The 15676-nt window shown below is 28.8% G+C and overlaps 1 protein-coding gene across 1 annotated transcript; it reads left to right on the forward strand.

The window, feature by feature from the left end:
* The first annotated feature begins 9825 nt into the window (after window positions 1-9825).
* Window positions 9826-11722, forward strand: LOC100250231 (indole-3-acetic acid-induced protein 16). The gene is given in 5 exon segments (NM_001281107.1): window positions 9826-10086; window positions 10811-11031; window positions 11124-11259; window positions 11367-11428; window positions 11541-11722. Coding segments are annotated over 5 exon segments (717 nt in total). The 5' UTR covers window position 9826; the 3' UTR covers window positions 11579-11722.
* The last annotated feature ends 3954 nt before the right edge of the window (window positions 11723-15676 follow it).

The following is a 15676-nucleotide window of genomic DNA, read 5'->3' on the forward strand; positions in this document are numbered from 1 at the left end:
TATCTTTTACATTTAGAGTTTGGATTCATTTTTTCACTTTAATATGAAGAAGACTAATATTGTTATGGTTGTCAAACCTCTTTTTATATTTTTGAATAATCAATTTAATCCAAATTTGACTTTTATAGATATATAAAATAAAATTTTATATACAAAATAAGTTATTTTAATGTAATATTTTTTTAATTTGTTTTATACTTTAATTTAGAATATAAACATTGAAATCAATTACTTACACTAAAAATTATTTTCTTTGTACATTTGCAATTTGGATTGATTTTTATTTGTAAATAACATAAGGAAGACTAATAAAATTAGGGTTCTCACATGGTAACTAAATTTTTTATTTTTGCATAATATAATCAATTTAATCCTAATTCCTAATTGAACATTTTTAGATATATAAAATATCAAGTTATCTACATGGAAATGAATCTCAATGTATTTTTATTTTATTTTATTATATATTATTAAGGATAGTTCAAAGTATTTAGATGAAAATGAAATTAATATTTAGAGAAAAAGAAAAGAAAATTATTTTAGAGGAAGTATAAGGTTAGAAGAATAATAGATGGTTATATTATAATAGAATTTACAAAAAAAATGTTATTATCTTATAAATTCATTAATAAAATAAAATATTACAAAAATAAAATATATTATGATTAGAATTTTACTATATTATACATTCTAGATTAATCTTTGTGCTTTTATACTCAAGAACAAGAAGAAGACTAATAATATTATGGTCCAAACATTGTAAACCATATTAAATTTTTTTATATATAATTTCAAGTTATATACTAAATAAAATAATATTTTTATTAATCAAATATTACATTTCACATATCATGAGTATGATATCCAGAATTGAAGATTTCAACATTAGCCAAAAAAAATTTAAAATTCCTATTTTATTACACATAGTATTAAAATTTAAATATTATTACATATTGATATAAATATATGATATATTCTAATATATATATTAATATTATAATAATGACAATATCACATTATTTCTAAATAATGTTTACTTTGTTTAATAATAATTGTGTTGTTTCATGAATATTAAAGTATCATGAAACTTTCTCAAAAAACAAATAAATCATGTTAAGTATTCAATAGTATAAATAAATTTAAAAATGATAAATTCATTTTGAAAAAGGAAAATGCATTTTAATGGGGATGGAATAGTTTTGTCTCCAATATTGAGTTTTTACAATAAAATAATTTCCTCCCCAATAATTTTCTTTGTTCCTTGTGGTGTTAGGACAATATTTTTCTCTCCCATTGTTAAGATTTTTCTCCAAAACTATTTTACAACAACATAATTTTGTTACCCATTATTTACCTTTTGAGACGACACTAGGTTTTTATCTCCCAATATATTTTGCATCATGAAATATTTTGTTGTTAAAAATTATGATGTCGTCACAGATAATTTGGCCTCATTTCACATTCAATTAAAACTTTAGACACAAATTTTCGTAACAAATTCAAATTTTGTCTCCCAATATCATCTTTAGAGATGAAATTATATTCATGGCCAAAAAAATTGTGGCAGGAGGTGAAATTTCTTGTAGTGTATTTTTCTTCTTCCATATAAAGATTAAATAATTTAAAAGTATATAAATTTCTAACTAATTTTAATTATATTCAATTTTCTTTGGTATTTTCATGTTGAAACCAAACATGAAAAAATTATTTTCCTTAACATATTTTTTCTTTGCTTAATACTTTTTGAGAACCAAACATAACCTATAGATTATGCTCTAAAACTTGGGAGCTTACATTTAATAGGAGAATATTATTTTTAGATTCCTAGGTTCTAGAAGTCATTCATCTCCTCGAAAAATCTTTGGTAGCTTCAACTTTTGAATGACACATTTTATTCCATAGCTAAGGACCTAGTTATAGTGTTTCATTTTTTTTTTAATCCTTAGTACTTAGTGTACTTTGGTTATCTTTATTGAGTCTAGATCTTGGATTCAAGGGTAATGTTACCTCTTTATAGATTAGATATTTATGCCCTAAAGTTTAGAACCTCACATTTAGTATGAGAATATTATTTTTAGAATCCTAGGTTCTAGAAGTCAAGTCATGAGCTTCATATTTGTGACATTGTTACTCTCCTTATTACTATTTTCCCAAAAGTATTGAATTACTTAGATGCATTTTAAAGTCACCAATATTGTCTATTTGTTACATTATCATGTTTATAATCATGTCAATTTTCTAATAGGGAGAAATAGATTAGTAAAGGTTGTATTGAATATTTCATACCATATTTTACAACTTCAACATCATTGATCTTAGGGAATTTTCTTAAGAATATTTTTCTTAATTGATGTTGTAACATGAAAAATCACTTCAATGGTTGAACATATGAGAGCACATGTTTGCTTTTATTCATTAAGTAAACCAAAATGTAACATAATTTTTTAAAGTGAAAAAAGTTACCATAACCAAATCTTAAATTCTTATCTTTAAGCCAAGAGTAAAAGTCATCACTTGCACGATTGAAAATTTCCATATTTGTGTCAAAGCCAATTTGTATTTTAAAAAGTATTTTTTTTAATACACTAGAAATAATGTCCATAAAAAAATGTGAAATTTAGGGGGATTGAAAAGTCATGTGTAAGTGTTTTCACAAAGTTAATTATGTCATATTAAATAAAAATCCAATAGATTTGAACTCAAATTGAATGTGTTAATAGATTGTCTAGGTCCTGATTTGATCTAATAATATGTTAATGTTTGATCAATATGTGAAAACAGATAATATATAAGTTAGTACCTTAGGTTATTTAGATTTATCTCATGTATTATGTGTGTTATATTCCTTATGAACTTGAAAAAAATTTATTTCCTATAATTATATTTGATGTGATTCTTTTCATGGTTATGTAAATTGTTGGATTCTTGGAAAAAATCCATCCAAGCCCTAGATCTCTCTATAGGGTAAATGCATTTATAGATCCTAAGTGTAATAGAAACTAGATAACTCTTTTAAAAATCATTTTACGGTGACAAACAAGGAGAATATATACCTTGAATTTGGATGTTCCCAAATACCTTTTCCAATTGTTATATATAAATAACCTCTAAGACCTAAGGATCTTTTACCTGAAAACTCTCCCTTGGATCTTAGCAATGGAGAAGGGTGAACTTCTTTACAGAAGAATAAAGACTAAGGTATATATTCTCCCTCTTGAAGATAGCACTCCATCTCATGTGTCAAGATTGTCTAACCCTAAACTTCAAAGGGTTTGTAGAAACCTCCTTTGTGGGTTTAAGTAAATGGAGCTCATCATGGGATTGGGTAACTTAATCTAACTTATTGAATTTTAATTAATTAATTAACCCTATTAGGCTTCAATTAATTAGTTAATCCAATCTAGAAAGAGAATTTATAAGCTCTAATGCAACAATGCGTTTTTACCAAAACATCCTTATTCACACATGAATAAAAAACCTAAATGTCCCTTAAAAGAACATGCCACCAAAGAACATGAGGTCAATTAGAGACCACTAAGACCTACAGAAAAATCTTAGCTCCTTTAAAATTTAATTATGAAGTTGACTCAATATTATACTAAAGAAAGTCAATTACATTCCAATATCTTATTATATTAGATTGAGAGAGAAAACTTAGGTTCATGACTTACTAACTACTATATGAAAAATCCCCATGAATTGGTGTCCGTTATCTAACAAGTTATATAAAAGCTATCAACCTTACTTCCACTATTCTTGAGTCTCAAATCCTCCTATTATTTGATCAATTAACATATCCTATCTCACAAAGAGCATATATGTCAAATTCCATTAAATGAAATATCATGACCACAGTTTTGATGATCACAAGTCTTGAGGATCATGTAAGGGAACACACTATCTCAAACCCTTGAGATATTATGATGTCTATCTTGAGAATACATGTTGTTACTTCTGTTAATTAATAGTAATTCAATCTATACTAAATAAATAACCACATCAGGGTCTCACCCAAAGATTAAAGTCATTTAAAACCTTAACACTAGCATAATATTCTCTCAATGTTGAGTTCCCATGCAACATAGTAGTTTAGTGAAATAATGATTACTCGATAGCTAATGTCATGATTCACCATTGGTTTTGTCCAATGTGTAATAATACATACTAGTGCACCCATCATGGGAAACCAATCTTGATGAACAAAACAAGTCATCTCTCCAATTAGAGGAAGTGTACTATAATCTCAAATAGATTGTCTTAGTCCATGAATCAACTGTGAATAACTCGACAACTTGTAAGGAACTCACGACTTAGATATTTTGTGCAACTTTTAATGCATCCAAGTCATGTACAATGCAAGTGATACAGACCTAGATGCTCAAATAAACCATAGTGCAAAAGTAGGTTAGTAAAATGAAACTGAAAGCTCGTATTGTTATATCATGTCATGTTGTTATGGGCTTTATCCCAACATAAACAACTTATTTTATTGTTGGAATCATGAGAACTCAATTTACCTAGTATTTTTCCAAAAAATTTAATACCTAGGAGTACAATTTTATATCTTGATATTTTTGTGACTTAGTACAAAGTATCATTCTCAAGTAGCTTAATTTGATGATCTCGACTGTAGCTTATTTCCTTAGCTTATCATGGATGTTTAAATTAGGTTGTGTTGGGAGAAAGTTGATTTTGATACTTGGATGTTTGATGCTTAGTTTGGATATTAAGACTACTATTGGTTGTATATATTGATTATGCTGTAGATATATCTAAGATATTTATTTGATGTTCTACACGTGACATGTTTGATTGTGGTTATTAATCATCTTGTTCTCTATTTGGTGGTTTTGATTTTTTCTTATCATTTCTTTAAGTACCATATTTGGTATCATGTTGAATATTCCTTGTTGCATTGGATCCTTTAATCTTTAGTTTAAATCTATAACTTTGATTTGGAGATAAAGTTTAGACCTCAAAAGTGTTTTAAATTAACCCTAATCTTTGTTTCTCTTCTTAACAATTAAGCTCTAAATTCATTTGCAAGATTCTTCTTAATCTCATGTATGATCAATCAAAATGAGTTATCCAATGATCAAAAGAAGATCAAACATCTTTGGGACCAAGTTTGTAAAGCATTAAATATTCCTTATTGAGAAGAACTACATAGAGAATTAAAATATAGTTTTTTTAGAATTTTAATTTAATTATAAGAAAGAGCTAATACTAAATATTTTGATTTATTAAGGTAAATTTAGGTAGAAAATGATTTAATAATTAAAAATTTTATTTATCAGAAGTATATACAAAATAAAGAATTAATTTTTTTTTTTTAAATTCATTGTTTGTGTTTTGCTTTAAGTGATTAGTTGAGTCTCTTATACTAAATATATTTAATAGTTATTAGGCGATATTTAGTTTTAAGTGATTTAAAATTTACAATAAAAAATGCACAATAAAAAGCAAAGCATACCTTTTTTTCTCTTTTTCTTTTTTTCACTTTTTAATGGTTAGGTTTTTATTTTTTTTATTTTATTTTATCAAACACCCCTAATTTTTCACTCTCACTCTCTGACATAACCAAAATAATATTTAAGAACCTCATTGTATTTTGACTTAAGAATTTGGTGGTTTATAAAGTATATATAATTATTTGTTGCAACTCCAAGTTTTTGGCATCACATTTTCAATTAAATTCTAACTTGGGGAGATCATGGAATTTATGGCCATGTCTTTTGAATGACTTAATATGAATTCATTGTTGATTTCCCATTAAATATAAAAGCATTGAATTTAAGGCATCAATTGTTTTGAATGTTAAAAGAAATGGCTTTTGAGTTGTCATATAACCACTACTATTGTCACGAAATCCCACAATGACTTACTTTTTTCTATGTAAATATTATTTACTTTAGACATAATAAACCTTTACAGATTTAAACATATCTATATGGTTAAAAGAAAGCACACCACTTTTATAGTGCTAGAAACTTATATTATTATTTTTAGATTATATGTATTTTTCTGATTTTAAAATGTGTTTACATGATTAAGAGAAGTATACCACATATATAATACTAGGAACTTTTTCCTCTAACCAATGTAAGATCTTACGACCACCCCTTTATGTACGCGTGAAATTCTCGTTGTACCCCATTGGATTATTAGACCACTTGGAACACTCACTTAGAGTCCCACAATAGGGTAGAGAATCAATTTTAATACAATTTATAATGACACATTCCTTTCCATGTATACTGTCAATAATTTAAAACATAGACGTGGGTAGAAGGAGCTCACTATATATAGTGTCAAGATTTTTTTTCTTTATTGATATTACAATCACATTTTCATGTAGACATCATATTTTCGTTATATCCTATGAGATTGTGGGTTCACTCTAAACGCTCACTCAAAAACTTATACTTGAATCGAGGATCAACTTTGATATTAATTATAAATATTGTTCACTTTGAGCCCTTATCATGATGTTAATACGTGTTTATATGGTAGAGAAGTTCCTTATATAAATAGTGTTGGAAACTTAGTATTAGAAACTTCTTCTCCTAATCGATATAAGATATCACAATGAATTTGTTACCTTTTGTATAAATACTATTTGATCTAATAAGCTAATCATGCAACTTAATTTAATCATCTCATGGGCCTAAAAAAATAATTTATCTTTTGAATTGTTTCTTTAGATTACTTTCTAAACAAATTTAATAAAGATATAATGCTCTATCTTATAGAAACATTGATTAATGATTTTGGTCAAAGAGTATAAGATTAATCTTATGTTTGAAGGTGTTTCATTTTTCAAAACTTACTACTTTGACATTTGAAGTAAGAGAAAAACACAGTATAAAGCTTGCCAAAAAGCACACCATTGACTTCAAACTTATAGTTAGAAGAAAAAAGGGCGAAATTCTGCATAAAAAAAGAGATATACTTGTTAACAAGTTGTATCCCAAAATTTTGTGTTGTCTGTTTTACTTGTAAAAGTCAAGTACACATGTTGCACCTACTAGAAGAAAAAAAGAAAGGTTACGTTCGACTCTACTCCCACCACTCGAATGCAGTCTTCAAAAGAAAAGCAAAGAAATTCTGCTCCTTTCACTTCACCACACAAAAACCCCCACCCATTAATTCCTTTTATTTTTGCTCTATGACTTCGTTGAGAATTGTAACTAAAAAGAATTGATTGGGAAAAAGGAATTTATATAGAAAGGGATGAGTACGTACCCCAGTCCCCAATCCAGAAAGCAAGCAGACAGCTGGCTATAGGCTATAGCTACCTCTAGACATTAAATATGTGGGATTATAATGGTAGATGGAAACATGGCACAAAGATGAAATAAATGAGGAAGATGTTAAGAAAGTTTGGGACTCCCCTAGAACGGGGCACATGGGACTGAGGATACGACATCCAAACATGTCTCATGCCCTTGCTGGGTCCCTCCCTCTTCTCTCACTTCTCTCCCAATCAATCTCTGCACATGCTTTGCCCCCCAAGTTGACCTGCTCCTTCTCAACCTCTTCCAAGTTCTATGTTTTATGTTCTATGTTTCAACTTCCAACTCACCACCCTCCCCTTTCTTCCATTGCTTCCCAGAAACTTCTCATACCTATTTAATCTAATTCCATACATGTCGTTCATCCACTATGATGCTTTATCCATGCTGGTTGATGCCCCTCTTTCTTGTCCCTATTTCTATATATTTATTTAAACAAGTGATATACATAGATATGATCTTAAAAATAATATCTATTTATTAAATATAATTTTTTTTTATATTTAATCATCATTTCAGAGAATTTTAGGGTTTTTGGTATTGATCAAGTTACAATTTCAATAGCATATGATAATATCTTGCCAGTTTGATGATGATACAAGTTTGAAAAAAAGATAAAGTAGATGCAGACAAGATATAAAACAATGAAATGTATAAAATAATAAAACTTTTTATAAATATCGATTTGGTACTATAACAAGTTTGATTATTTATTATCTTTAATTATATTATTACTATTATTTTTCTTTTTCCTTTCACCTTCAAAGTTCATGATTTTACCATTTTCTCAAAGTTTCAATAAATGAATTATGAATAACAAGAAAGATGACACTCGAGACATCAAAACATCATCAAGATGTCTCAAAAAAGGTTTGATCATTTATATATGGTTATATTTTACTCAAAGGCTTTATCATTTTTATATGATTATTATTTTTTTTCTAATCATGAATAACCTTTTGGATTATTATAAACACTCAAAAACATACTTTTGAAAAAAAAAAAAAAAAGAATAGAATATATTATTAAAAGGGTTTGATTTTCTCAAGCATTTTTAGGGAAACAACAAAGGCAACCAACCATGTGCAATGGTGTCGGTGCTTTGTTTGGCATAGTCGAAAAAGAGATTTTTATTTCTTTTATCCAAAGCCACATAAAATGTACTTATATATTTATAAATATATTAGGTGTGAATATGAGAAAGTTTAATTCTTGCACTCCTCCATTTTTGTGAGCACATGGTTAATGCTTTTCATATTTTATTTTTCTTCTCTTTTCTACTTTCATGTTCCCACTCTTCTACCTCTGCTAAAATCTAGAAATGGGTACAATAGAATTTCTGTTGCATGTAAATACCATAAAACATAAAACATAAAAACATATTTGAGAACTATTTTTAAGAACGATTTTCTATTCCCTAAAACATAAAAACAAGAAAATATATTTGATAACTAAAAAATGTTTTATATTTTCTATTATAAAAAAAAGGTGTTTTTAGATATCTTGTAATTATTTTTTATTATTTTTATTTGTTTTTTATGACCATTTTAGATAATAATTATATAAGAATGTAGAATGATTATAAATAAAATACTGGATATAAAAATTATTTTTCAAGCATATTTAAAAATATTAAAAACCAGTTAAAAATATTTTAAATTCTCAAACATACTTTTATTCTATAAAACATTAGAAAATTGTTTTCAAAAACTGTTCTAAAAAACCATTTTTTCAAAACCATTTTAAAAAATAATTACCAAATAGAATCTTATTTTCTAAGATCAATCTTAAGTAAGGTTTGTTTTTTGACTAAATATCAATTAAAAGTAATCTACTAATATCAATCAATATAACTAAAATGAACTATTATTAATAAATTTGATTTATTGATTGATATCAATAAATTACTTTTAACTTACTAGAAAAAATTAAATATTTTTATTTTTTTTACTCAACCAAAAAATAAACACCACCCTGTTTCATATTGTGGATAAGGAGGGTAGTGTTCAAGACTTAGATTATATTTTATTTTTTCTTTATATGCATGATTAAAGTTTAAGGATGAAAAAAATTGGGAAGACTTTGAAATTTGTTAATTAAAAAATATTTTACCTTAGCGAAAAAAAAAAAAAAGGTTTAATGTGGAGCCAAGGAGAGGAAAAAAAGGGCAGCAAAGGGAACTGGTGTGTCCACCACAATAATACGCACAATTACATCATCCATTGCGTCACTTTCTCGACAGCCCATGGCCACATCCGACCAATCTCATCCTTCCACGTTGCCCCCATCTCCACCCTCCATTCCCTCCTCCCTCCCCTTATATTATCACCCTCCATTCCCTTAACGTCCCCTTCTTCTTCTTACTCTTCACATGCACTTCCTTTACAAATCACAACCCCAACCCCAACCCCAACCCCAAATTCAAACCTAGACTGTGCTTTCACTTCTCAGAAGCAAATTAAGCAGAGAAATTACAAGCCCTTGTGAGAGAGCTTTGAGGTGTGTAGTTGTCCGTTCTCTTTGCCGTAAAAATGGCTAGCATTGTGTGTGCTGAGCGCGATAAATTTAACCTCAATTATGAAGAGACTGAGCTGCGTTTAGGCTTAGGCTTGCCTGGCGGAGGTGGAAACGATGGCGATGTCTCCAAGACTAGCGGGAAGAGAGGGTTCTCAGAAACTGTTGATTTGAAGCTTAATCTTTTGTCTAAAGATTCTGTGGCAGATCAAGCCGAGAAGATGAAGGAGAAGAGTGCTCTTCCTCCATCCAACGACCCGGCAAAACCACCAGCCAAGTAAGTTCTGTTTTCTTGAGTTCTAGGTTTTTTTTCTCTTGATATTGGCATGAAAAAGGAAAAAAAGAAAAAGAAAAAGGTAGTAAGGAGATCAGAAAAATATGGGGCATCTCCTAAAAGTCTGTTTGATTTTAGTAGTGTTTTTCTTTTAAAATTTCTCTGCATAATCCACCACTTTTCCTTGAAATTCTGTTTGGTAAGATTGGAAATTTGAAGGGAGAGAGAAAAAACAGTGAAGTTCCTCAGACACTCAAAAATAATTTCCCTTGAATTAGAAAATTCTTGGAATTATCTTAATTTTGTTCACATGGATGGAGGAAATCAAAGGAGACGTGTCTGCATTACACCCTAGGCCCCATTGGAGATGAATATTTTAAGGGCTGTGGTTTATTGTTGAGAAAACACAAAGGAAAAGAACAAAACATTTCGAATCTTTACTTTTTCTCAACCACCAAACAGTGGAGGTAAAACAAAGAGGGGACAGCATTGTCTATAGTACAAGCATTGCATTTTGAAATCAGCATATTTGCTGTCTTAATTATTGGAGTGAGTTCACAAACCTTCACACTGCTCATGACCATGAAAAATAATTAAATAAATATAATTCCAAAATTTAAAAAAAAAAAAAAAAGAAGAAGAACTGTTCTTTGACTTAATGCTCGTCTTAATATGCTTTTTCTTTCCTTTTTTTGGATCTAAAACCCAATAATGATCAATTTTTCAGGGCACAAGTGGTGGGTTGGCCTCCGGTGAGATCGTTCCGAAAGAACATCTTGACAGTGCAAAAGAACAGCAGTGAGGAGGAGAAGGCTAGCAGCAGTGCAGCATTTGTGAAGGTTAGCATGGATGGTGCACCATACCTACGTAAGGTGGACTTAAAGATGTACAAGAGCTATCAAGAACTCTCTGATGCCCTAGGCAAAATGTTCAGCTCCTTTACTATTGGTAATTCTATCTTCCACAAAATTTATGAGAGCCAACATGAGATGAAAAAGAAAATTTCTAACTTAGTCTACCTATTTGTGAAAATATTTTAGGCAACTGTGGATCACAAGGAATGAAGGATTTCATGAATGAGAGCAAATTGATCGATCTTTTGAACGGTTCCGATTACGTGCCTACTTATGAAGACAAAGATGGAGACTGGATGCTTGTTGGAGACGTGCCATGGGAGTAAGTTACAACATTTGACAATATTTTCCAATTTAAATTGTTTCAAAGGCTTACATCAATTAATCCATAGATTTTACTAATTAATCCTTCTTTGGAATTTGAATCAGGATGTTCGTCGAATCTTGCAAGCGCTTGCGCATAATGAAAGGATCCGAGGCCATCGGACTTGGTTAGTCATATATACTTGCTGCAACTCATGATCATTATGGTTATGTTCAAAATTTTCACCACTTTTGCTGACTTAATCTCTTGTATTTGCTTGATTAATCAATGGCATGCAGCCCCAAGAGCAGTGGAGAAGTGCAAGAACAGAAGCTAGAGGCACCCATCCACAGTCTGCCCATCAAAGGAAAGCCAGAAGCAGCTGAGGATCATGGATGGATGTGCTTGTATGGTGGTATGATATATAAATATGAGAGAGAAAAGAAGCTGGGAAATTGTATTAGGAGCAAGAAACAATAACAGTACTACTTGTTCATAAGACTGTTGCTCAAAATTGTGTAGCTTTGTCTATTATCAATGGCTTCTTGTTAGTCTAATAACAACCCTCATGCATCGTCCTTTCTTGTTGTTGTGAGTGTTTTTTGGTTCCCTAGAAATTTTCAGTGCCATGTATTTTATTTGTAAGAGATGAGAGATTCTCTGTCCCCAAATGTATACATTTTTTTTTTATATAATTTTTAAATTTTAAATTCATAATTGTAGTTTGGTTTCTTCGGTTGGGGAGACAATGAAAATGATCCATGAAGCAAGCCAGCAGGGCCATGTGAATGCAGATGGGTGCATTTATTGAGCCCATTATTTTATGTGTCTGCATTTGGTGATTCATAAGGAATCTTGCAGTTTTAAATTCCTGAAAGATCGTATTGATATTGCATCTTAGAAAATGACAAGTTTGTATAATTTGTTTTCTTTTGACACATTCACAGCATCATGAGTTACTTGTAACCGGAAACTTACATATCATTTATCAAACCTCTTTTCCGCTATTAATTTTAGAGTACGTTTTGATAGTAATTATAGGATGATTTTAACCTTTATAGTACTTAAAAATTTTTATCTTTCAAATGTTAAAAAAATTAAAAACACTTCTTAAAATCATTATTAAACAGACTTTTAGAGTGTGTTTGATAGTGATTATTTTAGGAAACGTTACTAATCTTTTTAATACTTCAACGATAAAAAAATTCAGGTGTTAAAAATATTATAAACGCTTCTTACAATCACTACGAACTCTTAATTTACAATTCCAATAAATATGAGATGATAGCACCATGACTAAATGTTTTTGGATACATTTTCAATTTTTGGCCTATATATTTCCCATTTATAGTTTTTAAAATCAGAAATACAATTTCTTTCACAAACAATATACTTTTGATACTTCGATATAAGTTTAAAAAAAAAAAAAAAGAAAATTGTTTTGATAGCATTTTTGATAATATATTATATAAAAAATCAATAATTTATATTTTCTAATGGTTTGACCTCTTTTTAAAAATCACTTTGAAAGAAGATTCTATTTGAGAACCATTATGATTAAAACGCTTTAATTTATGTAGTTTTTGTTAGTTGTGTTTTAAGGAAAATCACTTGGTATTTAAACATAAAATAAATAAAAAATTGTTTTGATAGTGTTTTTCCTCAATATATTAATTCACATATTAAAGAAAAATACTTAAGTAAATTCTTATTTTCAAATATATGAAATATTTAAAAACAAATTCACATGTTATAGAGTTGGGTTGAAGAATTAGCTTCATAAATATGATATTACCCATTAATCATAATATGGGATTTCTTAAAAAGTTTATGTAGGTATGAAACATTTAGCTGAAAACTCTTCTACATTAAAAAAAAGAAAGAAAAGAAAAAAAAAAGTTGACAGATCTAACTAAAGAACTACCATGGAAGGTGTAGGTTGAACAATGTTTGACTGTCATTTTCAATGTTGGGTCACCATAAAGAGGATGAGATTATTATTCTTGATCATATTTGTTTATTTGAGCGTTGTGATAATTGAAGACTAGTCCATCTTGGGATTGATTTTATAATGGAGCTAGTGTGGTTGGGACTTTTTTGTAGGATCTCCAGCATGAAACTAGGGATTTGTAGGATTTGGCCTCCCTTTCATGATTCTTACCCTCAAATTATTATTATTATTATTGTCTTATTCCATTAAATCGAATCTTCCCCCTTTTTTTATATATATATTGCATTAAAATCTTCAATGGGATTGCAAATTTGGATGGGCCTTGTGGGTCATGGCACAGAGCAAAGCCCAAACTTGAGTGGGCTTTAATTTGAGCATTGGATCGGCCTGAGCCTCATACATAGCCTCTTGATAAAAGGACAACCCTTAAACAAAAGCCATTCAAATCTCCAAAACAACTTTTATTTCCCTTTATCCTAATTTAAATAATATATATATATATATATCCCATGCACACTAAGTCATAAAATATCCAAAAGACACTTTTTTTTTTTTCTCAAATGAGACTTTAATGTCGGGTTCACGAGAGGTTTAAATCTATCATTACAAAATATAGATAATGTTTTAATAATTATTGTGAAATGTATGGTTTTAAGAGATGACATGTAAATTGTCAAGAATAATGGTTTCTTAAACTTAGACATTGAGGGTGATTCGAGAATAATTATAGATTATTATAACAAAAAAAGTAATATCCCTAGTTCTGTTATGTTATTAATGGAGGATATTTGGAAGTTATCTCATGATCTAAATATTTATGATTGTTGTCATATTTATTGGAAAGCAAATAGAACAATAGATTGTTTAGTTAAAAAATACATTTTTAATTTAAGATCAATCATTTGACGGTCAAATTTTTCTAAAGATGTTATAAAGTTTAATTTTCAAGATTATTATAGCTTATCTTTCATTCGAATTTGTATGCATTACACTTATTAATGATAATCAAGAATAACCTTAAAACCATGTTTGGTTACATATATATAACATGAGATAAAAATAAAAGATGACATAATTCGATATCTTAAAAGAATATATATATATATATATATATATATATCTATATATTATTTAAAAAGGTTTTTTAATAATTTAAAAAAAAATGTTATATGAGAACATGAGAATCATATAAGTAATAAAATCTAGGAGATTATTTAGTATATATGAATATTAAATAAAATTTAATGAATTTTGAAGTAGAAACAAGAAATAAAGTGAAATTGAGAAAATAAAAGTTAGAATAAAACTTTATTAGGTATCCATTTTTAATGAATTTTTTTTGGTCAAATTTTGCATTTATATATTGTAATAAAATATAAAATAAATAAATAAAATAATATCGTTATTTTTTGTTAAGGTTATTACCAATGTTTTTTGTTAGGCGTGTATTTTTTTTTTTTTGTTTCTATTGGCGTTTTTTGCTAAGATTTTGGTTGGGATTTTTAGAGTTACTAGGCCTCTCAGTACAAAAATAAGACTGGGCAAACACTTGAGCTCAGCACAAACAGCTTATTAAGAAAGCAGAGAAAGCGGAGAGAAGCAATGGTGTCTTCAAAATTTGCCATGCTTTCATTACTTCTCATCAGCTTCCGGGACAGCTTCAGACCCTTTTGTTTTTAAAAACAATAGAGAGGTTGTTCTCTGAATTTTGTTTTTTGTTTTTCTTCTTTTTTTAATCTTGTTTTTAAAAATTATAATTTCAAAACAATTGCCAAATATGTAAAAAAAAAATTAAAAGTTGTTTTCTATTTTTTAAAAACTGTTTTTAAAAATTCCAACAAACATTAATCTTACATAATTTTTTCAATTTAAAATTGTATTTATACTGTTTAATCTTTTTAATTACTATATACTGTTTTGAAAATCAGATCGAACCCAATTGATCGGTGGACTTTCTGGTCTGATCCTTTCTATTAAATCAAACATTTGAACCAGCCCTAAAGCCGTTGAACCAACGATTAGACCGGTGAACTGGTTGGATCGGATGATTCCATATAAACCGAATTGTTCAATTCCCTTGCTCTTCCTTTCATGAAATGAGCCCAATTTAAAACCCACCTCTTCCCCCTCTTTTAAGAAAAAAACCTAGCTGCCTTCCATTTAATGATATTCAATAAAAACCCAACCCAATCAACCCTTAATGTGTCATACCTTAATTTAGTATACATGACTTGTTGAGTTAACAATCCACATCCCATGTGAGATTCATGATGCCCAACCCAATCACCCCTATGTATCATACCTTAATTCAGTACACATGACTTGTTGAGTTAGCAATCCACATCCCATGTGAGATTCATGATTTTAAGTATAAGAAAAAAGAATGAATTAAAACTCACTTAAATGATTTGATATTCAGTAAAAGTCCAACCCAGACACCCCTTAATGTGTCATACCTTAATTCACGGTAGACATGGCTTGTTG

Source organism: Vitis vinifera, chromosome 14 (assembly GCF_030704535.1).
Source record: "Vitis vinifera cultivar Pinot Noir 40024 chromosome 14, ASM3070453v1".
Classification (NCBI taxonomy): domain Eukaryota; kingdom Viridiplantae; phylum Streptophyta; class Magnoliopsida; order Vitales; family Vitaceae; genus Vitis; species Vitis vinifera.